At 38.2% G+C, this 25,404-nt stretch overlaps 1 protein-coding gene across 1 annotated transcript; it reads left to right on the top strand.

Moving 5' to 3' along the window:
- Window positions 1–632: 632 nt before the first annotated feature.
- On the top strand, window positions 633–25,254 carry LOC106871384 (WD repeat domain-containing protein 83). Its single transcript, XM_089344278.1, has 7 exons — window positions 633–842; window positions 4,559–4,783; window positions 7,443–7,555; window positions 12,901–13,033; window positions 15,378–15,486; window positions 17,034–17,148; window positions 19,344–25,254. The coding sequence occupies exons 1-7, from the start codon at window positions 752–754 to the stop codon at window positions 19,485–19,487; spliced, it is 930 nt and encodes a 309-aa protein (XP_089200404.1). The 5' UTR covers window positions 633–751; the 3' UTR covers window positions 19,488–25,254.
- Window positions 25,255–25,404: the final 150 nt, after the last annotated feature.

The raw sequence follows: 25,404 nt of genomic DNA, 5'->3' as shown, positions 1-25,404 counted from the left end.
CGAGGTCGACTTTGCCTTTCAATAAATTGAGTACCAGTTGTGTGCTGGGATCGATCTAATCGATTGCTCCCTTCCTCCAAAATTTCGGACCTTGTGCCTAGAGTAGAAATGGGTGTGTGTGCGTGACAGCAACGCTTGAAAACTGGTGTTGGTGTGCTTACGTCCCTGTAACTTAGCGTTTCGGCAACAGAGACCAACAAAATGAATATCAGGCTTTAAAAAATGTACTGGGATTCATGCGTATAAAGATTTATGAAGGCCATGCTCCAGTATGGCCGTAATCAAATGCACCAAAGCACTGTAGACAATTTCATTATATATATTATATGTGAAAGGCAGCGAGCTGGGCGAATGCTTAGCGGTATTTCGTCTGCTACTTCTTTCTGAGTTCAAATTCCGGCGATGTCGATAAATTAAGTACCACTTGAGTTCTGGGGTCGATTTAATTGACTTAACCCCCTCCCGCAAAATTTCAGGCCTTGTGGCTATAGTAGAAAAGAATATAATGTTTATACATACGCAAACATAAAAAGAACAACAAAAAACAATTACATTTTCCAAATTGTACAATTATTTCTACTGGGACAAATCTGGTCGTTACACCGGTCTCCTGTGAAGATAGAGCATGCGTAGCAATGTAAATACGTGACAACACATAAATATAAACATAAGATATATATATATATATAGATATATATATATATATATATATATATATATCTTGCCATATATATATATATACGGGGGAAAGATGTCGTCTTCCTCATTAAACACATACGTTGATAAATTGAATATTACATTTGATTGTAAACAAGGAGCTGTACGTAATGTCAGATTTAACTGTAAGTTACCGCCGTTCTCTTTTGTAACTGTGGACACGGGTTCATTTCCCACCTCCATATCTGTTTGTGTGTGTGTGTGTGTTTATATATCAATATTTGGTTTTATATCGTGTTTTTGTTTTTTTTTTTGTTGGGCACAACGAGTAATAGTTTCTCAACCACATGGTTCTAGATTCAGTCTCATTGCGTTTCACCCAAGCCAAGTGTTTTCTACTATAAGACTCAGACCGGCTAAAGCTTTGTGAGTGGATTTGGTGGGCGGAAACTGAAAGAAGCCCACCGTATATATATATGTATATATATATATATATATATACATACGCGGTATATATATGGTAATTGTTCAGCTTATATAAAAGTAAATAAAGTTAAGGAGAGATAAGTAGTAAATGAAGTACTTTTTATACAGCATAAAGACTGGCGATGGCCACCTGAAAGTGAACAAATGTCTCTTCAGAGAAACTCATGCAGATATGAAATAAACAATTCGTCCGGTGTCCCAAACTGTCGTTTCAACTTCCGTTTCACCCGCATTCACATATTTTCCACATTTTATGCGTGGACGTCTTGATCATGAGGATGAACCAAATGTGGTCGGTGTATAATCACCTCGTGCGCTTAGGCACCACCACTGAGGATACTGATGTTATCACATGCTCGCCATCCATCGCTGACTGTGTGAGACCCAGTCAAAATCCAACTTTGTTTCAGCTCAGTTAAAGTTTCTTCTGTGCGGTCAGGTATTTCGACCAAAAAGCACTTTCTTGAGACTCTCTCTATACCAATGTCCCTTTGCTTCTTTAACTACTTGTCTCTCCCTTAATTTTTATTTACTTTTTTTTTATATATAACTAAACTGAACAATTACATATATATATATATATATATATATATATATATATATATATATGGTAATCTTCCAGTTTCGAGGGGTTAAATAAATTACAAGGGAAATAACTGAACGACTTACCAGTATTATCCGTACTAATTTTTCTCTAAAACGGCATGCGACGGAATTCTTTTAATAAAAGTTTTAAATGTTTTTTTCTTTTTACAAACAGCATGCGACGGAATTTTTTTTCATAAAAGTTTAGGGTTCGGGTTCGGTCTTCCACGAGGCATTTTCGATTTCTCATAAGAAACTATGATATTCAATCACGTGTGTGATTTATATATAAACAGTTAACGTCAATCAAATCACGTGATTTATTTATAAACAAAGTAGTACGGATAATACTGGTAAGACGTTCAGTTACTTCCCTTGTATTTTTATTTAACCCCTCGAAACTGGAAGATTACCTATATATATATATATATGTGTGTGTGTGTGTGTGTGCGAGTAAAAATAAATACAAAAAAAGGGGTTTTGTATGATTGTGTATAGAGGAATATATTATTTTGTTTAAAAGAGTTCCAACACTGTCTGTTTTTTATGTCTTATTTATATTCCTGCAAAACCAATGTGGGATATAGAATATGGAATATACAATATATAATATAATATACAATATATAATATAAAATAAGAATGGATGGTACAATGAAATAAAGTATTGAATGTCTTATTGAATATATGGAATATGTCTTATTGAATAGATGAAATATTGAGTGTTCAATATAAAGGATTAAATATATAAAGGCGAATACGTATTTTCTATACCTTGTGGTATTTCATCATGGCCGGTATGACAGACCTTAACAGACTGTAATAGACTGGCTGGTTTTCTGTCTTTTATACCAATTCCTTTGGACAGCAGCAGTATGTGTTTGGCTATTTTTAGAATTGATGTCATATATATATATATATATATATATATATATATATTTATTCGACTAAAACCCTTAGAGCGGTGCCCATTCATGGCAGCAATCAAATGACTGAAACAAATAAAAGAGATAAATGTGTGTGTGTGTCTGTTTTTGTTTCCTAGTGTCACTTGACAACCGATGCTGGTGTGTTTGTGTCCCGTAATTTGTAAGTGTATTTGGTGGACGGAAACTGAAAACCTTATTGTGTTTCTATGCGTGTGTCTGTGTTTGTCTCCCGCTGCTACTTGACAACCGGTGCTGGTGTGTTTACGTCCCTGCAACTTAGTGGTTCAGCAAAACAGACCGATTGATTAAGTACTGAGCTTCAAAACAAATAACTACTGGGTCAGTTCTTCAAAGCAATGCTCCAGCATGTCCGCAGGCTAATAGATAGTAATAGAAGTAATAGATAACATATAACATAATTGTTTTTTAGAATTGTGTCTCGAAATACAATTAAGCTATAAATAATAACGTAAATACTGGATTGAAAAACTCTTTTAGATAGAAAAAGACGTGTCTGTGTGTGTCTCTCTCACTACCTCTCTTTCTCCCATCTTTCCTACCCATGCTTCCAACATACCACTTTGTTCTTTCTCTCATCACTTTTCCTCCTACTTTTTCCCTTCTTTTTTTCTGATGAAGGACTACTGTCTGAAATGTCAAAGGCTCTTTCTTCTTCCTTCCAAGTGTTACACTAATAACACCTCTGTTAAAACTTGTCCTTCTTGTTTCATCTTTTCCTTATTTTTGCTCGTTGCCTAACACCCACACTCATACACAATGAGCTTCTTTTAATTTCTATCTACCAAATCCATATCTATTATAGCTTCACTCAATCCAGAGTTATAATACAAGACATTCACCCAAGGTGCCATGCTGCACCATGTGGTTGGGAATCAAACATCTCAGTCACACAGCCATGGCTGCATTTGTACAAATATCAATCATAGGTCTGGTGGATCAGGACTGACCTGGGGCTAGAATGACAGCAACAAGGAAGGACACATTAAATAATGTAGTCCTAGATACACAATGTGTGAGAATAAAAGTGAGAAGGTCACAGTTAGAACACCTTTGATCATAGGTCTGAGGGATCAGGACTGGCCTGGGGCTAAAACCACAGCAAGAACCAACAATAACAATGAAAGATGTTCGTTATTGAACTCAGTAATTGCTAATTAATTAGTCAATTATTTCCTCACTCATTTAATAAGTCTCTTGTCTGTTTATCGAAGAGTTATAAGAGACCATCAAGGGAACTTGCAAGAACACACTGGTTGTCTTTAGTGAAGGTCACACAGGTGATTGTTTCTGGAAGCAGAGATGTTGGAAAATGCATGAAGAGGGATTGCATCTGCACCCAAACTATAACAATGTGTAACAAAATTTTAATTTTCTTTTGTCTTTGGTCAGTGAGTGTTATTTCTTATTTTCTTCTGTCTAGAAATCAAAGGAAATGACTATCATTCCCTTCAAACTTTGCTTTTGTAAAACTGACCTATTTTCCATTACATTTCAGACAGATTCAGCACTGAGTTGCCGAAGCAGAAATATCATTATAGCTAATACTCTGCTCAATACCACAGATTTGCTTGTCAGTTGCTTGACCATAATCACTTTAGCATGACCCTTAGTGGCTGACAATATGTGCATCTTTGATGATGAGCAGAAGTAGTGGGGGAGCATTACAGCCTTGTGTTGAGAGGGATTCTTTAGGGCTTGAATAAATGTAACAAAAGCAAAGTTTAAAGGAAATATTAGTCATTTTTCATACTTCCTTGGACTAAACAAACAGGAAATAACAGTTGCTACCCAAGAACAAAAATTATATTATATATTGTTATTTCATGGATTGATTAATTAACTAATTAAATACTTAAATTTTCTTTTTCTCATGCCAACCAGCTGACGGAGAATATTGCATAAGCTGCGGTAGTGACAAGACTTTAAAACTGTGGAACCCCTACCGACAGTTACATCTGAAGACATATTCTGGCCATGGTTATGAAGTCCTTGATGCCCACTCAGCCTGCGACAATGCCACACTCTGTTCTGGTGGTATGGATAAATCGGTGATCCTTTGGGATGTGGCAACAGGGCAAATGAAGAGGAAGTACAGAGGACATGCAGGTATGATGGTGGATGTGGTGTGGTGGTTGTGTTGTGTTAAGGTGATGCTGATTGTGGCTATGTGCTGGGGTTGATGTAATTGACTCATCCCTTCCCCCAAATTTGGGGCTTTGTGGTTCCAGTAGAAAGGATTATTATTATTGTCATTGGTGAGAATAAGAACAAACTCTGGTTTGTTCTTACTCCTGGTAGAATTTATGTAACGGGTTACTACCTGTAACTTTAGGTGTCTACAAGCTTTCAACAATTTTTCAAGTGCTTAAGACCTTGGTAATCTTTCCTGTAGAAGCTCTTACAAGACATTCTATTCCAATTTTCTTCAACCATTTGTCTATATCTTAACTCACAGTTCCTAATGCACTGTTTATTATAAGCACAACCCTTACAGTTTTCATACTCCATATTCTTGCAATTTCAAATTTTAACCCTTTAGCATTCAGATTTGTTTGTTAAATGTAATGTTTATTTATTCAAATTGTTTTGAATTAGTCATGCATTACCTTGTAGCTTTGAGATTTCTGTGATGTGAATGTTTATTTTTTGGATAATATTGTAAGGTAAGTGTGAGAGGCTGGATCTGGCTAGTTTGAAGATAAAATAGGTAGATCATTTTGGCCAGTTATGGCCAGTTTAAATACTAAAGGGTTAAGGGATTGTATGTTTGTTTTCAGTACTCTTTCTTTGCAATCCTGGAGTTATTATTATTATTATGTTGTATTTTTTTTCTTCTTTCTTCAAATTTTCTTCCATTTCTTGCCGAGTATTTTCCATTATTATTATTATTATTATTATTATCATTATTATTATTGAAGGCAGAATCATTAACATGCCAGGCAAGATGCTTACTGGTATTTCGTCTGCTGCTACGTTCTGAGTTCAAACTCTGCTGAGGTCGACTTTGCCTTTAATCTTTTCATGGTCAATAAAATAAGTACCAGTCAAAAACTGGGGTTGATATAGTGGACTTAAACCCTCCCCCAAAATTGCTGCCCTTGTGACAGAATTTGAAACCATTATTATTATTATTATTATTATTGAGTGAGAGAGCAGCACATGCCATCAAAGTGACACTGGAGTACAAATATATGAATCCTAATATACCCATCATGATTACCCATCTGATAAGGGCGCACCTGGCTCATGCATCCCAACGAAATGTGTCTGACATGGTGATCTCATATCAAAATAAACAGCACATGATCTTGCAGGTGGGGCCCAGTTACAATATTGTTCAGTTCGATTAACCCATCCCGTTTAAAAAGTCTTTGAATAAGGTTTGTTTAAGGATGGTGAATGAAACACCCATATTTCCAGAAGTGAATTATTCAAACCCCAAGGAATTCCTCTCAACACATGTCTATGGTATTCCCCCATGTGCATATTGTCAGCCACTAAGGGACGTCCTCAACTGGTTACGGTGAAGCAACTGATGAGCAAATCTGTGGTATTGAGCAGAATGTTTGGTATAGCCCATCTTGTATACCAAGACAAAACAATGTACATGACAACACTTCCAGTCACTTAAGATCAGAAGCCATCAGAGCCACTGCCTGGAACTGCATCAGGGCAATTATTATCATGATTGTTGTTGTTATTATTATTATTATTATTATGGCGAACTGGCAGAGTCGTTAGCATGCTGGGTGAAATGCTTAGTGGTACCTCACCTATCACTACAATATAAGTTCAAATTCTGCTGAGATCGACTTTGCCGTTCATCATTTTGGAGTTGATAAATTAAATATCAGTGAAACACTGGGGTCGATATAATCAACTTGTCCCCTCCTCACAAATTTTGGGCCCTTTGCCAACATTTTAAATTATTATTATTATTGAGTGAGAGAGCAGCACATACCATCAAAGTGACACTGGGGTGAAATATATGAAGTCCAATATACCCATCGAGACTACCCATCTGATAAGGGCACACCAGGCACATGCTCCACAACCATATGCGCGCAACATGGTGATCTCATATCAAAATTAACAGCGCGTGACCTTGCAGGTGGGGCCCAGTTAGAATTTTCTTCAGAAGCTGAATTATCCATGCCCCAAAGAATTCCTCTCAATGCATGGCTATGATGTTCCCCCACTACTTCTGCTCGTGATCAGAGAAGCACATATCGTCAGCCACCGAGGGTCAAACAACTGACAAGAAAATCTGTGGTATTGATCAGAATATTTGCTGTAACCAGTCTTTTATACCAAGACAAAACAGTGTCCATGATAACACTTCTAATCAGTTAAGATCAAAACCCATGAGAGCCACTGCTTGGTACTGCATCAGGGCATTCATCATCATCATCATCATTATTAGTATTATTATTATTTTCATCATTATCATCATTGTCAAGGCAACAAGCTGGCAGAATTATTGGCCAGACAAAAGGTTTAGTAGCATTTCTTCCAGATTTATGTTCTGCATTCAAATACTGCCGAGGTTGACTGGCTTTTCATTCTTTCGGGGTTGATAAAATAAGTACTAGTCAAGTATTGATGATGGTCAGTGGAGTCGACTAAGCTCTGCTCCAACAAAACCATTTCAGGCCTTGTGCCTATAATAGAAAGGATCATTATCATCATCATCCTCATCATTATTAATTTTATCATCATCATCATCGCTTTTGTTATTATTTTTATGTCCCTTGAACATCAACAGGTACTGTTAGCTGTGTAAAGTTCAATGAGGAGTCAACAGTTATTTTATCTGGTTCCGTCGATGGAACCATTCTCTGCTGGGATTGTCGCAGCCGAAAGTCAGAACCTATCCAGGTTGGTTGTTCTACCTCAGTTTTTTACCCCTCACACTTATCTATTTATCTCTCTATTTGTTTGTCTATCTGCCTTTGCGTCTGTCTGCTTATCTATGCACCCATTTGTCTATCTGTCAATGTCTGTTTATATATTTGTCTCCCTCTTATTATCATAAACATCATCATCATCAATATGTTACATCCGTTTTCCATGCTGGTATGGGTCAGACACTTTGACTGGAACTGGTAAGCCAGAGAGCTGCACCAAGCTCTTGTCTGATTTGGCATCGTTTCTACAACTGGATGCCCTTTCTAGTACCAACCACTCCAAAAATGTAATGGATGCTTTTTATGTGCCACCATCACAGGTGCCAGTTACGTGACACCAGCATTGGCCATGACCATGATATCACTTGGCTTGACGAGTCTTCTCAAGCATGGCATATTGTCAAAGGCCTTGGTCACTTGTCACTGTCTCTGTGAGGCCCAACATTTGTAAATCATGCTTTGCCACCTCATCCCATGTCTTCCTGGGTCTACTGCTTCCACAGTTAGAGATCAGTATTTCTTTATACAGCTATCATTTTATATTAGTTTATGTGTGTTATATAAATATATATAAACTCTCTCTCTTTCTCTCTCTCTCTTACACACACACACACACGTAATCATCATCTTCCATGTGGCATAGGTTAGTTGATTTGACAGGATCTGGTGAGCTACAGGGCTGTCTCATGCTCCATGTCAACTTTGGCATAGTTTCTACAGTTGAATGCCAGTCATAACATCTACCACTTTGCAGTGTGTATCAGATGCTTTTTTTCATACGACCAGCATTAGTAGGGTTGCCAAATAACATGCAAGACCAGAAAGAAGAAGAAAAGGAAAAGCTCTTTCAACTAAGTGGGGGAGAAATTGAAGGGTATTTATGCTAGGGACAAGCAGAGGTGGCTTGCTATGGATAAGATGTATGGCTACTTCACATTTATGTAAGGGCTGGAAGGAGAATCTGGGAAAAAGTTAAGATGGCAGTGATGGGTTGCCAGAGCAAAATGCTTAGGAAGTGAGAGATAATACAGGCTGTGAATGAGGTGGGGATAGTAATAGATGGCTGGATGCTGGGTTTGAGATGAATGTAATGAATGATGAACAGGAGTGTAAGTGCAGCTTGATGGGAAATATCAGTGTAGGCCAGGGTTAGTAAGAGAGAGATAAGAGTGGTGCAGGGATGATAGTTGAGAGAGTAAATGATGATGAGCAAGGCATGGTAGCAGTGGAGAGAAGGAGATGTAGAGGATTGTTGGCAGACAAGAGGGGCTGGCGCTATGAATGATAGCAGATATGTAAGGTGTTAAGATAAAGCATGGCAGAAGGAATGAAGAGGCAGAATAACATCTGAGAAGAGATGGAAGTGGTGGAGAAAGAAGGGAGGAATTGGTAGCACAAAGAATTAGGAGATGTGGTATGTTGTTACGATCAGACAAATTAATAATGTAAGAAAAAGGGGTAACTTTCTGATCGCAACAACAAAGTGTTCAAACAGGGAAGTAAATGTTCATATATGGAGATTAGGTCCAGTCTCAAAGGTTTCAAGGTAAGTGGTGAACGGTCCGACCCGTATGCAGCTCCGTCTCTCGTTCTGGTTCTATTCGCGCCAAGCTCCTGCTGTCTTCCCCACTCCCCTTTTTAACAGGAAGTACGAGATTACCTGCCTTACTTGTTAACAAGAAGTGAACGAGATTACCTGTCTCGTACTATTGCTAACTTCCTGTGTATATCTTTGGTTATTCATACCAACGTTATTTCATTTCTACCAAGCAGTCATTGACAAACGTTTATCTCGCCACCTTTGGAAAATATAGGGTAAGTTCTCACACTTCATTATCTTATCAGAATACATAACAATGTGTAAAGGAGGGGTGGTTGAGTTGTGGGGAATGCTTAATGGGGCAACATGGGAGTAGGAACAGTGTCCAGTATGTAGGAGAAGGGGAGGTATGACAGAGCAGTATAGGTGTAGGAACAACATCTAGCAAGTACAAGCATAGGCAGAATTTTTTTAGGATCTCATATTTGCTGTTATGAATGGGTGTTGAGCACAGTGAATCACCAATTGTTGTTGTCTTTTGTTAACTCATCCATGAGGCTCACTATCTTGAGATCAGCCTTCACTACTTCATCCCCTATCTTCTTGGGTATTCCTCTTCCACAAGTTCCATCCATTTTAAGTGACAGGACTTTTTTATGCAGCTGACCTCACCCACAGCTATCACATAACCATATCAGCACAGTATTTTCTCTGGCACACTACATCTGATGCCTCTCATACTTATTGAAAATATTTGAATGTAATTTCTACTGTACTTCTTCTTGGAAAGTATCAAAAAAATGGAATATTTTGATACCACATTTGTGGAATTTGGCTGAATATTTTAGGAAATATAAGAATTTGAATGGTCAGCGAGCTGGTTGAAATTTTGCCTAATTTGTGTAAATGAATAGGTAGCTATATTTGTGATGTCATATCTTTGAAACTGTGATGACAATCATGTTCAAATTACACAAATTAATAGTGGCTATGATACAGTAGTTGTCTATTTATTTTTCAGGTTCTTGGAAAGAAAACCTTTTATCTTTGGCAATATTTTAAATATTTATATAAAGCCTATTTTGTTATGTAAAACAAATGGTTAGTTTTACAGTGTTTTCAGACCAAACTAAATCTCAAATCACAAGCCATAGAAATTTGAGTTTTGGCATGTTAATAGTAGGTATGGAGGTAAATAAATCAGGAGATTTTGGGACATGACACCATTTCAATAAAATTCTAACAGATTATTAAAAATGGTTATAAATCACAGAATTTCAGATCAGGACGCCCATATGAGTTGTATTTTCTACATTTTGACTGGGATTTCCCCCATTTTTTCTCATCACAGCCTTGGAAATGTTGGGGTAAAGTTTTTTATGAAATAAAGTTTTGTAAGATTTGTGATTATTTTTGTTTTACATCCACCCACTGTCCAGAGCAGTTTAGGCCAATTTTTGTTCGCTAGGCAGAAGCCTTTATTGCAGGAAAAAACAATTATAAAACTATCTTGAGACAAAAAGGTATGTGATTTAAGAGAGATTTAGCTACTGTTTCTAGCACATCCTACAATGACCTGGTAACACGCTAGAAACTGCAGCGAAATCTCTCCTTAAATCACTGCTTTTTGACTCAAAATATTTTGATAAATGTTTTTCTTCCTGCTATAAAGGCTTCTCATTGCTATTAAAGTGCCTAGTGCAAACAAAATTGGTTTGGTGAGGAGAGGGGGTAAAAAAGATCATAAATTTTAAAAAATTTTGTTTCCTAAAACGCACCCCTCTCTTCATTTTTAAGGTCGCAGTGAAAAAAATAAAATAGGAAAAATTTCCGCAGTGCTCCAGCATGGCCACAGTCTGAAACCAGTAAAAGAGTCAAAATGAAGAAAATCCAACTTATGTGGGCGTCCTTGTCCAAAACTCACCCCTACAAATAATTAAATGAAATTACAGCTATTGCAAGCATTTAATGTATATCCAGACATGATTATATTGTGATCTGTTACCTGTAGGAGGCTCAGTTTTGATACACTGGTATGAGATATAAAACTGAATCTTCTATAACTTTGGAGCTTTACAATAAATTTAATAAGTATCCCTGGAAAGCTCTGTGGAAGGGGTGATGCATGCAATTTGACTATGCAAAAATCCATTGTTTTCATGAAAAAATACCTATTTTCATAGGGAAAATTATATATCATTTGAAAGTTCTATAGTTTTATTCAAAATCAGACACAAAAAAAAGGAAATGATATATAGGTAGATCAGGAGTAGTGTTGGTGAATTTTGGGAAGTGTGGCATTTTTTAAGGATGGAATTGTGTCTTAAGTGTCCTGATAGCTGATGCAGTTAGTTTTATTCCATGCTTCAATGATTCTGGGCATGAAAAAAGGCTCAAAAAAGCTGCATAAAAATGCCCATGTATTTTTATGTAGTAATTCATCTCTCTTTCTCTCTCCCATTTCCCCCTTCTCTCTCTGAGCAAGGAGACACCTCACAGCAATCATTCATGCCATCTTTCTGAGGAAAGCTCTTTCTCTTCAATCTCAGAGACCCTGTAAAGGATCAAGGGTACTGATTTCAGGCAGTGTTTATCCCCACTTTAACATGTGTGTTTTCTAAGAGACTGCAATTTTAAGTCCAGGAAGACATCTCCTCCAACTGGTTTATTCAGTGCTCTCTCTGCACTCGATATTTATTGCAAGTGGGAGATAACTCCTGCCATCCTAGCTTTGAGACCACTAAACCATATGATTTCAATCTAATTGGATCTCTTTGGTAGTGGGCCCCTGTTTGCCAAGCCAGGCAATAGTTTAAACTTGCAATATACAGAAAATACATGTCATACAATCATGTCATACACTGACTTTGTAACTAGCACATAAAAATCACCCTTTGAAAGTTGGGTAATATGTTGTGTTTGAGAAGATCCGTCAAGCCAAGTGGAATTGTAATCGTGGCTGTAAAAAGCACCCACTACACTCTTGGAGTGGTTGGTGTTAGGAAGGGCATCCAGCTGTAGAGACCATATCAAATCAGATTGGAACCTAGAGCTGCTCCCCAGCTTACCAGTTTTCAGTGAAATCATCCAACCCATGCCAGCAGGGAAAGCGGACATTCAATGATGATGATGATGATGATAGTAATAAAACTAGTTTGTTAGAAAATCTATTTGAGATAGAAAGCAGTATATGAACAACCAAAAGGCAATGTTTATCCCCACTTTAACATGAATGTTCTCTAAGAGACGATGATACAGCAATTTTAACCCCAGGACTTTCTTCCTGACAAAAAAGAGCAAAAATAAAACAAAATTACTTTCTCTGCTTTGTAATTTCTCCCCTTCACTCTCTCTTTCGTCCTCTTTTCTACTATATCACTACTCTCTCTCTCTCTCCCTCCTTCACCTTTCTTTACCTCCTTCCCTCCCTTTTTCTTGCTATGTACCACTCTCTCAAACTCCATACTCTCTCTATCTCTCTCTCATTCTTTCCAACTCCTCTCCCTCTCTCTCACTCTTTCTAACACCTCCCTCTCACTCTCTACTACTACTACTCTCCCCAACTCCTTTCTCTCTTTTTCTACCCCTCACCACATCTGACTCCCCCCTTTCTCCTTTTCTCTCTCTATATACCACTCTCTTCTTTCCACTCTCCCTATCACTCTCTCTTTCTGACTTTTCCACTCCATGCTTTACCCACTCTCTCTAATTCCTTTCTCTCTCTCTCTCCCTCACCTTTCTTTATACCTCTCACTCTCTCTCTCTCTCATCTTCAGAAACTGAAAGAGGCCAAAGACAGCATCACATCACTGCAAGTATCGGACCATGAGATTCTCTCTGGATCGGCCGATTCTTACATCAGACGCTATGACTTGCGGATTGGCCGACTCACCTGTGACTACGTTGGAAGTGAGTAACCAGTCATTGTTGTTGCTGTTGTTGTGCAGCTCCAGATCCCTCCTTATTCAGCAGATCTGTGATTAAAGTTGATCCAGCTGTGACCACAGTGTATCTAGGACTACACTATCTAATGTGTCCTTCTTTGTTGTCAAGCAGCCCCAGAACAGTCCTGATCCATCAGATTTATGACTAATGTTGATCTGACTGTGCAAAAATTGCTGTCTTCTATTCAGACCTAGTGTATCTCGGACTACACTAACTAATGTGTCCTTCTTTGTTGTGCAGCCCCAGATTAGACCTGATCCAGCAGATCTGTGATTGAAGTTGATCCAGCTGTGATCATTGTCACCTTTTATTGACATAGTGTATCTAGGACTACACTATCTAATGTGGCCTTCCTAGTAGTTGTTGTAACCCTGGTTTGGTCCTAATCCAGCAGCTCTCTGATCAGAGATGTTCCAGCTGTTGTGACCATCATGTCTTTTATTCAGGCATAATACATCTAGGACTACATTATCTAATGTGTCCTCTTTTGTTGTGTAGCCCCCCAGCTCAGTGCTGATTCAGCTGACCTGTGGTCATAATTGTTCCAGATGCGTCTGTCTTTTCTTTTAGAGTATCTCTATGGTGTATCTAGGACTACTTTTCACACACCATCATCGGTATATGTAGGTGTATCTATATGCATGTGTGTAATTTTATGTGTGCGTCAATGTGTGTGTGTGTATTAGGTTTGTATGTGTATTATAGATGCAGACGTAGGTATGTGATAAGATGCTTGCTTTCCAACCACATGGTTCTAGGTTCAGTCCTTGAGCAAGTGTTTTCTGAAACCAACTTTGGGCCAACCAAAGCCTTGTGAGTGGATTTGATAGATGGGAACTGGAAGAAGCCCATTGTATGTGTATATATATATATATATATATATATATATATATATATATATATACATAAAAATCAAAATAAGCAACAAGGATATCCAAAGTTAATGCAGTACAACCGTTTCATACAACTCCATTTATTTAAGCAATGTGAACATTACATCAAATGTAAAATGCTAATTAATAGTGAATTATTTCCTCACTCATTTAATAATTCTCCTGTCTGATGTAATGTTCACATTGCTTAAATAAATGGAGTGTCATGAAACGATCATATTGCATTAACTTTGGATATCCTTGTTGCTTATTTTGATTTTCATCACCTTATTCTGGGATTGTATGGATAATACCATACTTAATTCTGGTGCCTAAACTTAAGTACCATATTCACCTTGAATCTAAATTTATATAGAAATATATATATATATATATATATATATATATATATGTATATATATATGCCTGGTGCAGCCTCTTGGCTTGCCAGTTCTCAGTCAAACCATCCAACCCATGCCAGCATGGAAAGCAGACGTTGATGACAGTGTTGATGTTTTTACATCCCCATAACTTAGCAGTTGGGCAAAAGAGACTGATAGAACTAGGCTTAAAAAAATTAGTCCTGGGGTCAATTCATTCGACTCAAAACTCTTCAATATGATGCCCCAGCTTGGCCACAGTCAAATGACTGAAACAAGTAAAAGATGAAAGATGTATGTATCTGTATATTATGTGTATAATGTATACGCAATGTGTACGTGTACATAAATGTGTATGTGTACATGTACATAAATGTGTATTTGTACATGTACATAAATGTGTATGTGTGTAGATACCTATTTGTGTGTATGTGTCTGTGTGGGTGATGTGTATGTGTTTGAATGTGCATAAGGTATATGAATGATTACACTGTGTAATGTGATTTTTGTCCTAATGTAGCAACTGTTATTGCCTATTTGCTTACCATTAGAAAGTATGAAAAAATGGCTAATATTTCCTTCAAACTTTGTCTTTGTTAAATTTATTCAAACCGCAAAGAGTCCCTCGTAACACATGGCTATCATTCTCCCCAACTGCTCCTACTCATCATCAGAGATGCAGAAATTGTCAGCCATAAAGGGACATGCTCAAGCAGTTAAGGTCAAATAAATAACTGACAAACAGATCCGTGGTATCGAGCAGAATATTTGCTATATTTGTGATATTTCTGCTTCAGCAACTCAGCACTGAATCTGAAATGTAATGGAAAATAGGTCAGTTTCAGAATATTGATGTCCAGGTTACAAAAAAGCAAAGTTTGAAGGGAATAGTAGTCATTTCCTTTGATTTCTAGACAGAAGAAAATACGAAATAGCACTCACTGACCAAAGACGAAAAAAAAAATTAAAAAATAAAATAAAATTTTGTTACACAGCATTATAGTTTGGTGTAGATGCAATCCCTCTTCATGTATTTTTCATCAACTCTGCTTCCAGAAACAATCACCTGTGTGACCTTCACGAAAGACAACCAGTGTGTCCTTGCAAGTTCCCTTGATGGTCTTTTACGACTCTTTGATAAACAGACAGGAGAATTATTAAATGAGTGAGGAAATAAGTTACTAATTAATTAGCAGCTATTTAGTTCAATAATGAACATCATTCATTGTTATTATTGTTTGTTGCTATTGTTGTTGTTGTTGTTGTTGTCATTTTAGCCCCAGGCCAGTCTTGAACTGTGACCTTCTCACTTTTATTCTCACACATTGTCTATCTCGGACCATATCATCTACTGTGTCCTTTCTTGTTGTTGTCGTTTTTTAGCCCCAGGCCAGACCTGATCCAGCAGACCTACGATCAATTTAATTACCTCTCTCTATTCCATGCTCCTTCCACATTCAACAGCCTCTCATAATAGTACTTCCATGCCACTTTCTTCTCTTCTATATCAATAGCATGTATGTCTACGAGGGGGGTACTGAAAAGTTCCTGGCTTTGGGTGAAAGAAACTATTGGAGGATCACTTAATTATAATTTTATTCAACATATCCCCCTCTCAGGTTCACACACTTATTGCAGTGTCCCTTCAGTTTTTCTAATCCCTGTAAAAGAACTCAGAAGGTTGGGCCTCCAACTAGGCTTTCCCAATATCCTGAAAGCCAGGAACTTTTTTGCACCCCCTCACACACCATTCCAAATTCCCTTCTCATCAATGACATCTTGGTTCCCTCTCACACACTGTCTCACATTCCTGAACACTTCACCCCTTTGATCCTCATGTGGCACTGAGCTGGCAGAATCATTAGCATGTCAGGCAAAATGTTTAGCAGCATTTCATCTGGCTCTTTATGTTCTGAGTTCAAATTCTGCTGAGATCAACTCTGCCTTTCATTGTTTCAAGGTCAATAAGGTAGGTACCAGGAAGACATTTTTGCTTTCTTTATATTTTCTATTTATTATTCTCTATTTTTTCTTCTCTCTTCTTCCTTTTCTTCCTTCTTCTACCATCCCTAGAAACCCTCTCAAAACAATACAGTAAGAAGTAAACAAGCTTTTAACCCCCCCCCCCCTTTTTTTTTGACACTCCTTAAAAAGACCATTTCAATACAATGGCCCTTCTCTCTCTCTTTTACCACATCCATCTCTCTATCTGTCTGACTATCAGTCTATCTATCTATCTCTCTATCTGCCTGTCTATTTATCTATCTGCTTATACATCTTCCATTGTCTCCAAAGCCTCACCCCCAAAAAACAAAAAAACAAAATGTTCTGTTATAAACAAAACCCCCAAAAACACCTGATTTATATAAATAAACAAGATCTCTGTATTTTCACAGAATTATATTTGACAAGTTCGGAAGACAAACGAAAGTGCTAATATATGTATAAAATAAATGAAAGAAGTTCTTCCAAAATTCTGACGACTTTTTTTTCAATATATACATATATATATATGTATATACACACACACACATATATTTATATATATATATATATATATATATATATATATATATATATATATATATATATATATATATATTTCTATGTGTGTGTGTGTTAAATGTTTACGCAGTTATAATTTTGCCTTTCTCTTTTTAACCCATTTCATCAAAGTACTAATTGCTATTTTTACTTTACTTTTCACCACAGGTACAGTGGACATCGCAACTCCGAGTATAAAATTGATAGCTGTCTTAACAATACTGACAACTTAATCCTCAGTGGATCTGAGGACGGATTTGTATATATCTGGGATCTTATCAGTGTGAGTTTCTTTTGTCTCTGAAGAATAGAATTTCAACTGTATGAAACCAAATGTTCTGAAATTATTTATTCTTCTGATGAGTACTTCAACAGTTTCATCCTTTAACAATTGTCTGAAGGATACTCAACAGAAGAGATGTGAATACGTCTTATAGTTTCCCTTCATTGATAAGAAAACAAAGGAGGTTATCCTGACATACTTCATGGCCTATTCATCATAGTCATCACTATTTAACCTCTAAACATATTTTCCCTGTATATTTTGGTTCAGAGATATCTAATAAATATATATTTGAATGAAAATCTATGTTCACTCTACTCTGAGGCACTTATTTCATGTTCATGATGTTATTCCCGTTTTCTATCATTAACTATCAGTAACTATCATTTCTGTCAGTAACTTCATCATAAATCATAATTGAACCGAAATAATTTGTGTGCTTATTTTTCCTTATATATAAATTCAAAATAAATGATAGGAAAAGAGATTTTTTGCATGGAAATTGATAACAAATGTTTATGTTAAACCAAGAAGTTAAACCAAACACAGACCAGACTTTTACTGCAATGGCCACAATAATTAACATACCATGCTTTTGTCAACAGCATAATTAAATAATTAGTAAAGGTTTCATGCATTAGTAAATGTATAATAGAACGCCCTAGATGAATTTAATGAAGCTAAAAATGAATGTTTCAAGTTTCCTAATGAGGGCATTAAAAATGCAATTTAGCTACATTCAGTTTCTCTGAGGTTGTTTTAATAACTATCCATCATCATCATCTTCATCCTTTTAATATCTATGTTTTCACATTTGCATGGGAGTGGTAAGAGTATGTTAGGGCAGAGTTAACTACAGCTGGATGCCTTTCTTTCATCAGCCCCCCCCCCACCATCACATGTGCATACATGACAGACTGTAAGTGCCCTGAGAAAAAAGTTGGGCATAAGAAGTATCAAATGTGGTGTGCAAGAGAGATGACTGCACTGGTATGGTCATGTGTTACGTATGAACGAGGACAGCTGTGTGAAGAAGTAACACTCCCTAACCTATCAAAGGAAGATTAACTGGGAAGATAGTGTTTTGTGTGTAGCAGATGCACAGGGGCAATAAACACTGACGATGTACAGAAAACAGATTCCATCACATGTCAGGGGGAATAGCCAGGGCAAAGTTCAGGGAGCTTCTACCTCTGCTGGTAACTAAGGGCCTCTCGCTCAGGATGAAAGGTAGACTGTATGATGCATGTGTGTGACCTGCCATGCTACATGGCAGTGAAACATGGGCCATGACTGTTGAGGACCTGCATAGGCTTGAAAGAAATGAAGCTAGTATAATCCGCTGGATGTGTAATGTCAGTGTGTGTACACGACAGAGTGTAAACGCCCTGAGAAAAAAGTTGGGCATAAGAAGCATCAAACGTGGTGTGCAAGAGAGATGACTGCACTGGTATGGTTATGTATTATGTATGGATGAGGACAGCTGGGTGAACAAGTGCTACTCCCTAACTGTAGAAGGAACCTGTAGAAGAGGTAGACCCAGAAAGACATGGGATGAGATGGTGAAGTATGACCTTCAAACATTGGGCCTCACAGAGGCAATGACAGGAGATCGAGACCTTTGGAGAAATGCTGTAATTGAGAAGATCTGGCAACTAAAGTGAGATTGCAGCCATGGCCATTGCCAGTGTTGCATCTCTGGCCCATTTAAGAGTACCCACGCAATATGATATGCTTGAGAAGACCTGATGAGTTGAGTAAAATCAAAGTCGTAGCTGTCACCAGTGCCCCAACTTGCTCCCGTGTTGGTGGCACATTAAAAGCACCAGCCGAACATGGCCAATGCCAGTGGCACATAAAATGCACTATCCGAACATGATTGATGCCAGGACTGCCTGACTAGCCCCTGAGCTGGTGGTACGTAAAAAGCACCCACTACTCTCTCGTAGTGGTTGGCATTAGGAAGGGCATCCAGCTGTAGAAACATTGCCAGATCAGATTGGAGCCTGGTGCAGCTGCTAGCTCACCAGACCTCAGTCAAACCGTCGTCCGACCCATGCCAGCATGGAAAACGGACGTTAAATGATGATGATGATGATAATGATATATATATCAGCAACTGTCATTAATATCACTAATGCTTCTTTTTTTTTCTTTTTTCCTTTTCTGGCACCTGTCACCACCATTGTCACCAGGCTGAGACGAAAGCCAAGCTGGAGCATCCTGAGCGAAGACCTGTACACTCACTCAGTCACCATCCAACTGATGCTGTCCTCCTCACGGCATCAGGAAGCAAGATGTACATGTGGACTTCACGTTACCGCAACAAGGATGATTGATCCTAATAACCCTGTCCCCTTACCACCACCACCACCACCACTGCCACCCCTTCCTGCGTAGATCCTATTCCCACTCCCCCCTCAGTCTCCTCTTTCCTCTTCTTCTCCTTTGCATTCTCTTATCTCTCCCTTGTCTTTTTACCTCTTCATTGTCTTCAGTCTTTAAATTCTCCTCCTCCTCCTCTTTGCTCTTTTCCCTCACATCCTCCTCCTCCTTTGGTCCCCTCTATTCCCTTCTTCTACTTCTTCTGCTTCTGCTTCTTCTTCTTTTTCTTCTTCTTCATCTTCTACATCATTTTCTACTTCTCCTCCCCGTCCTCTTCTTCTTCATCCTCCTCTCCTCCAACTTCATCTTCTTCGTTGTTCTCCCGTCCCCTCCTCCCCTGCTCCTCGTCCCACTCCACCTACGTCTTCATTCTCTTCTCCTCCTCCTCCACCTTTTTCTTCTTCTCGTTCTCCTCCTCCTACTCCTTCTTGTTCTTCTTCTACTCCTCCTTTTCCTCCTCCTCCTCCTTCTTTTCCTCCTCCTTCTCCTTCTTTTACTTCTCCTCCTCCACCTACTCCTCAACTGCCTCCTTCTCCTTCTTCCTGCCGAGGTTCATCTATGGCCTCACGCAGGTGATGCCAGCAAGAGGAATTCTTGAGAGCCTTGACATGGCCATCCAGGTAGGAGTTAGGAGGATACTTTATCTCCCTATAATGACGTCAAATTTCTTCCTGTATTGCAGCCGGCGAGATGGCGGTTTGAGTCTTCACTAAATAGTGAGGATGATACCCAAGAATGTCATGCGCCTGCTGACATCCGAGTATGTCTCCATTAAAAAGATTGCTGATTCATCAGGGCTCACCGACCTGAATCAGCTATGATTTACCTTTGATAAGTCCAGGTGCTACTGAATACGACCCTGACATCTGGCTGGTGCACTCCCACAAATGGGCGGCCCAACCAGTGCATGGTGTGTGCAGCGGTATTTCGGGGGGATTTAATTGATAATATCTGGCTTAGTAGAGCGGGTGGGATAACAGAGGTGTGTCTCTTGGGATTACTCAAGATGCGCTCCAGTGTTTTTTCCACCTTGACGTGAGGAGGTCGTGGGGTCTCCACGTGTCCAATGAGTAGAGTAGGGGCGGAGACCATCTCGCATGTCAGTGTAGTCTGTGCTGCAGTTAAGAAGCTTACACTTGCCAGACACGACAAATTATGTACTCTGGTAACACGTGAAGCGATAACTCATGGTTGGAGGCTTAGTGTGGAGCCCTTCTATAGGTTACACGGCTCCAGACTAATCATAGACCTAGTATTTAACAGTCCTGCAAAGGTGGTAGTCGTCGAGGTGACCGTTCGTTTCGAACAGGGAGCTGCCTTGCAAGAGGCAGCTCTTGAGAAAGTGCGCAAATATCGGCCACTCATTCCTCTTCTAATGGAAGAGTTTGGGCGGCCGGTGGATGTGTACAGTGTCCCTGTTGGTGCATGGTGTTCGTCTGCGAACGAAGCACTGGACGCCCGGGGCATCAGAATCGGCAACTACTTAACAGTACTGCTATGTTAAGCACTTATAATATGCTGAGGAATTAGCACTCAGCATACAGATCCATCGGGCTGGATCTGGGTGCATCAAAATCTACTGCAAAGGTATGGCACCGACAACAGGTAAAATACCGGGTTGAATATTCTAGTGGTTCACCCTTGTTCCCTTCTGGGGCAGTGGCGATCACGTCTAATACAAAAAAGGATGTCTCCGTTCATGAGCGTCGCTGATGACGAGGCATTGTGGGGCCCAGTGGGTGCAGATGATACCCATGCTGCTAAAAAAGATGGTAATCCTGAGTTTTTGTTTTTCTGGCCGCTTGTACCAGCGAAAAACAGAAGCCCGGCCCATACAAGTTAATCCAGAAGCAGTTTGGAACATTGCATAAGTTTCCGAAGCATTTTTACTTTGTTTAACAGAAAACTTTATTATTACATAGTGAGCTTCCAAATTGTTTTCACGTCCTGACTGCATTTTGCAAAATAATCTGCTGCGACAAGCAGTGTTTAGTAAGATGTGTTGAAAGTGCTGTTACAGCCGTCTCCTTCAATCTGCAATGCAAACGTTGAAAGCTCAGTTTATTGATGTATAGTAATTATGTACTACCATTAGAATAATCTTGGACAGTTATAACTGCCTCTCCTAAAAAGTCTCAGAGCGTCTGCAATGCCCCTCGTATACGAAACAACAAATGAATGTTGACGTCTGGAAAAAATTTAACCATACGTGTTATCAATCAGGGATGACCTGGGCTAAACACTCTCGACAACGACAATACAGCAATTATTTTCACTAAGCACTGCCCTCGACCATAATGTAGCAGTTTACACTACAGTCGTCAAAGTTGTGATAAACTAGACTAATAACGACTTCTAGAGACACCGTATTTCAGTATGCAGCTACGAAGTATAATAAATGCTTTATAAGACAACACTGTGTGCTACTATGTTAGCAGTGATATTAAATCAATTGTAAAAGCTATCTCTACAGATTTTCTTCAGGAATTATAGCCAGCGCTGACTTGTTCGGGGTACTCGAATATGAAATGTCGTTACAAATCAGTACTGGCTATAATTTGTATTCAAAATCTGTAGAGTTGACCTTAACAAGTGATTCAATAGCACTGCTAACATGGTAGGACACAGTATTGACTTCTAAAATGTTTCATATACTTTGTAGTGTATGATGGTTGCATAACATACAAATAACAATCTCTCAACTGAAGTCACTGTAACTTCTTACCAAGGTTGATAAATTGATATGCCTAATACCTGGCTCTTGTGTCACTAGTGTAAATGCTGACAGCCTTAATGTAAAAAAACCATTCTGCACACTTAGAATAGGATAAGTCCACCTCCAGACTTCTATAGTAGGATATACATTGGAGAGAGAGAGAGAGGGAGAGGAAGGATTCACAGAGAAAGAGAGAGAGAGAGGGGAGGGAAGAAAGAAAGAAAGAAAGAAAGATCATTGTTATCTTAAATTTCAATAGAAGATAGCAAAATTAGCAGAGATAGATTCCATGATGGAATTGTGACGTCATAGAAGTATTTGAAAGAACTATATTCTCAATACTTGCCATATTTCTATGAATGAATGAAAATTGCTTATAATGTTCGTAATTAAAGCTATTCGTGACTATCCAGTCTTTTATTAGTATATGCATATAATCTAATAATATATAATCTAACGTGTCATTTCTAAAGAGAGAATGGTGTTGAATTATTGAAATTTGCTTGTTATTTTATGCAGCTCCAGCAATCATGAGTTGTCATAGTAGCTGTTAAATGAAACATCTTTCAAATGTTGCTAAAAGGGATATATGTGTAACCGTATGTATAGATGTGCATAATATCTCTGTAATCAGTAATGTATTATAGGTATTACTTCTGAATTATAATATTTACAACCATTTAACTCTAGACGTTACAAACATTTATTTAGAAACAGATCGCGCGTTCGTTCTTTCAGCTTCCGTCTACCAAATCCACTCAAAAGGTTTTGTTTATAGTAGAAACCATTTGCCCAAATCGCCATACTATGGGTCTGAATCCGGAACCATGTGGTTGCGAAGCAAGCTTCTTACCACACAACGATGCCTGCATCTATGAGAACAAGTATATTTATTTTCGTTTTCATCTGTGAGGCTCTTGTATGTTGGGTGATTTATTATTGGTTAATTATTGTAGAGATAATGTACGAGAATAATTATTTCCTGGGTATAATATTTGTATTGAAGCACAAACTGTTATTTATTTGCTACCAAATTCTATGTTCTAAGATGAGAAACCTACCCCGTACTGCCTCTGAGAGTATATTCAGAGTATGATTTTACAGAGCGAGACACTCTTACCACAACATATCGTTCCCTGAAAGTTGAAAGTATTTTCTCAGCACAAAATGTTCGTCTACAACTTCATTTCTTCCACAATTCAGAGACATCATTTAATCACGCACTGAGTGTTTTCATTGTTTATCTTCAGATCAATTCTGGTCAAGCACATGTATGATTAAGAGCATTCCAGACATGAACAACAGTTTTCTTCATCAGACATTGTTTAAATATATCCCCAAACGTCCTTCATTATACCGTGTTACATGAAAGATAATTGGCTGATATTTCTAGCAAGTCGAACCACAGCATAAAAGCTCCCCGTAGGCACATTGATGGTTATTAAATATAGACTCATTGATAGATAACCATTCACAAGAAATGTAGATGAACTATTGTGTATAGTAATAACTGGTTTTAGTCTCACTCTAATGTATATTCGTGCAGCATTGGCTATGTAATTCCGAATACAACTCCATATAAATCCTGCATCATGTGTTTGTGTTATGTGTTATGTGTTGCACCAGACCAATGCCAGTTTGGAAGTACGAGAGATTAGAACTGGCTCTGCACAGACCATGCAAACCGCTATAATGATATTCCTCGTACAGGTCAGGCATCGAGCTGACAGAATCGTCAGCACGTCCGGCAAAATGCTTAGCGGCATTTCGCCCTCCTTCACGTTCTGACTTCAAATTCCGCCTCAGTCGATCGCTCCAGGATCGATAAAATAAGTGCCAGTCGCATACTAGGGTCAATGCAATTGACTTGACCCTCTCTGTGAAATTGATGGCATTGTGCAAACATTTGAAATCAATATACCTTGTACGGGTTATTCAGTAAACCAAAAAATTATTACCAACACAATTACACTTTCCTCATAAATTCAAAGGTTTTAGGGAAGAGACGACGAGAACATGGAGAGGATACTATTGGAAGTCTTCAGCATTGACCCGGTACACTGGCAGATTTAGGGTCAGGGTCGTCTCCATGGGAACCTTGAAGAACATTGTGCAGTTGCATGTTGCTGAAATCTCATTTGTCGTAACGACGACAGCGACACATACACACACACACACACACATATATATACATACATATGAATGTGTGTGCATCTGTGCGTGTAGTATGCACGTATGTGTGTTTGTGTTTCTTTATGTATATATCTATGCGTGTTTATGTATGTATGTGTATGTGTGTGTCTGTATGTATATTCGTATGTATGCAGCCTTCATTGTGTCATAAGAAATATTTAATTCACTGCATAATTATTTTACATGTCTGCGCTAGTAGAACAGACATGTCAAATAGTTTATCATGCACTAAGAGAAAAAAATTCATTAGATGATAAAGGCTGCTGAACGGACGTCATCCCACGGATATCAAATGGTTAAATAAATGCATATATCATACCTACAAGAATTAAAAGAGAATGTCATAATTGCAAAACTAATTCTGGAATATTTGCTAATGAAGTCCTAATGATACCCAGAATAAAGTTGAATTTAAGCAATGGAATGGGTGCACCCTTGAAGAGGAAGCAAATCCTGACATTGTTGTCATTTGCCATGCGAAATCCCAAATCTCAATCTGTGGAGAAGGTTCTTGTATTTTTGTAAGAACCTATATTCAATCATGGTCAGTTGTATGGAGCACCAAGTGGAGTAAAAAGTAGCGATAATATCAGAATTGAAGACGGTGGAGGAAATAAAACAAAAAATAATGTAATGAAGGGAGTTTTTGATTCATAATTGGTTTTGAATTTCAATAGAGTGATTTAAGGAGCATCTTTCTCTTTCTCTCCCCCCTCTCTCTTTCTCTTTCTCTCTCTCTCTCTCTCTCTCTATCTATCTATCTATCTATTGAATTTAAATAAATTCTATCCATATAAAATTAAAACTCAAAATTTGTCTGTTATTTATTTTCTTTTTGCCTTGTGATTAAGTTGATTAAGATTAGTATTTCATTTTAAATAAAATAGTAAATTTCCCCTTTAAGACAAAAAATAAAGTTGAAAATGTTGTTTTGCTACAGCGATGAAGTACCGGCGGGCTGA

The sequence above is a fragment of the Octopus bimaculoides genome, chromosome 28 (assembly GCF_046866305.1).
Source record: "Octopus bimaculoides isolate indiv1 chromosome 28, ASM4686630v1, whole genome shotgun sequence".
NCBI lineage: Eukaryota > Metazoa > Mollusca > Cephalopoda > Octopoda > Octopodidae > Octopus > Octopus bimaculoides.
The sequence above is the reverse complement of the archived record's forward strand: the minus strand, read 5'-3'. Positions and strand labels throughout refer to the sequence as shown.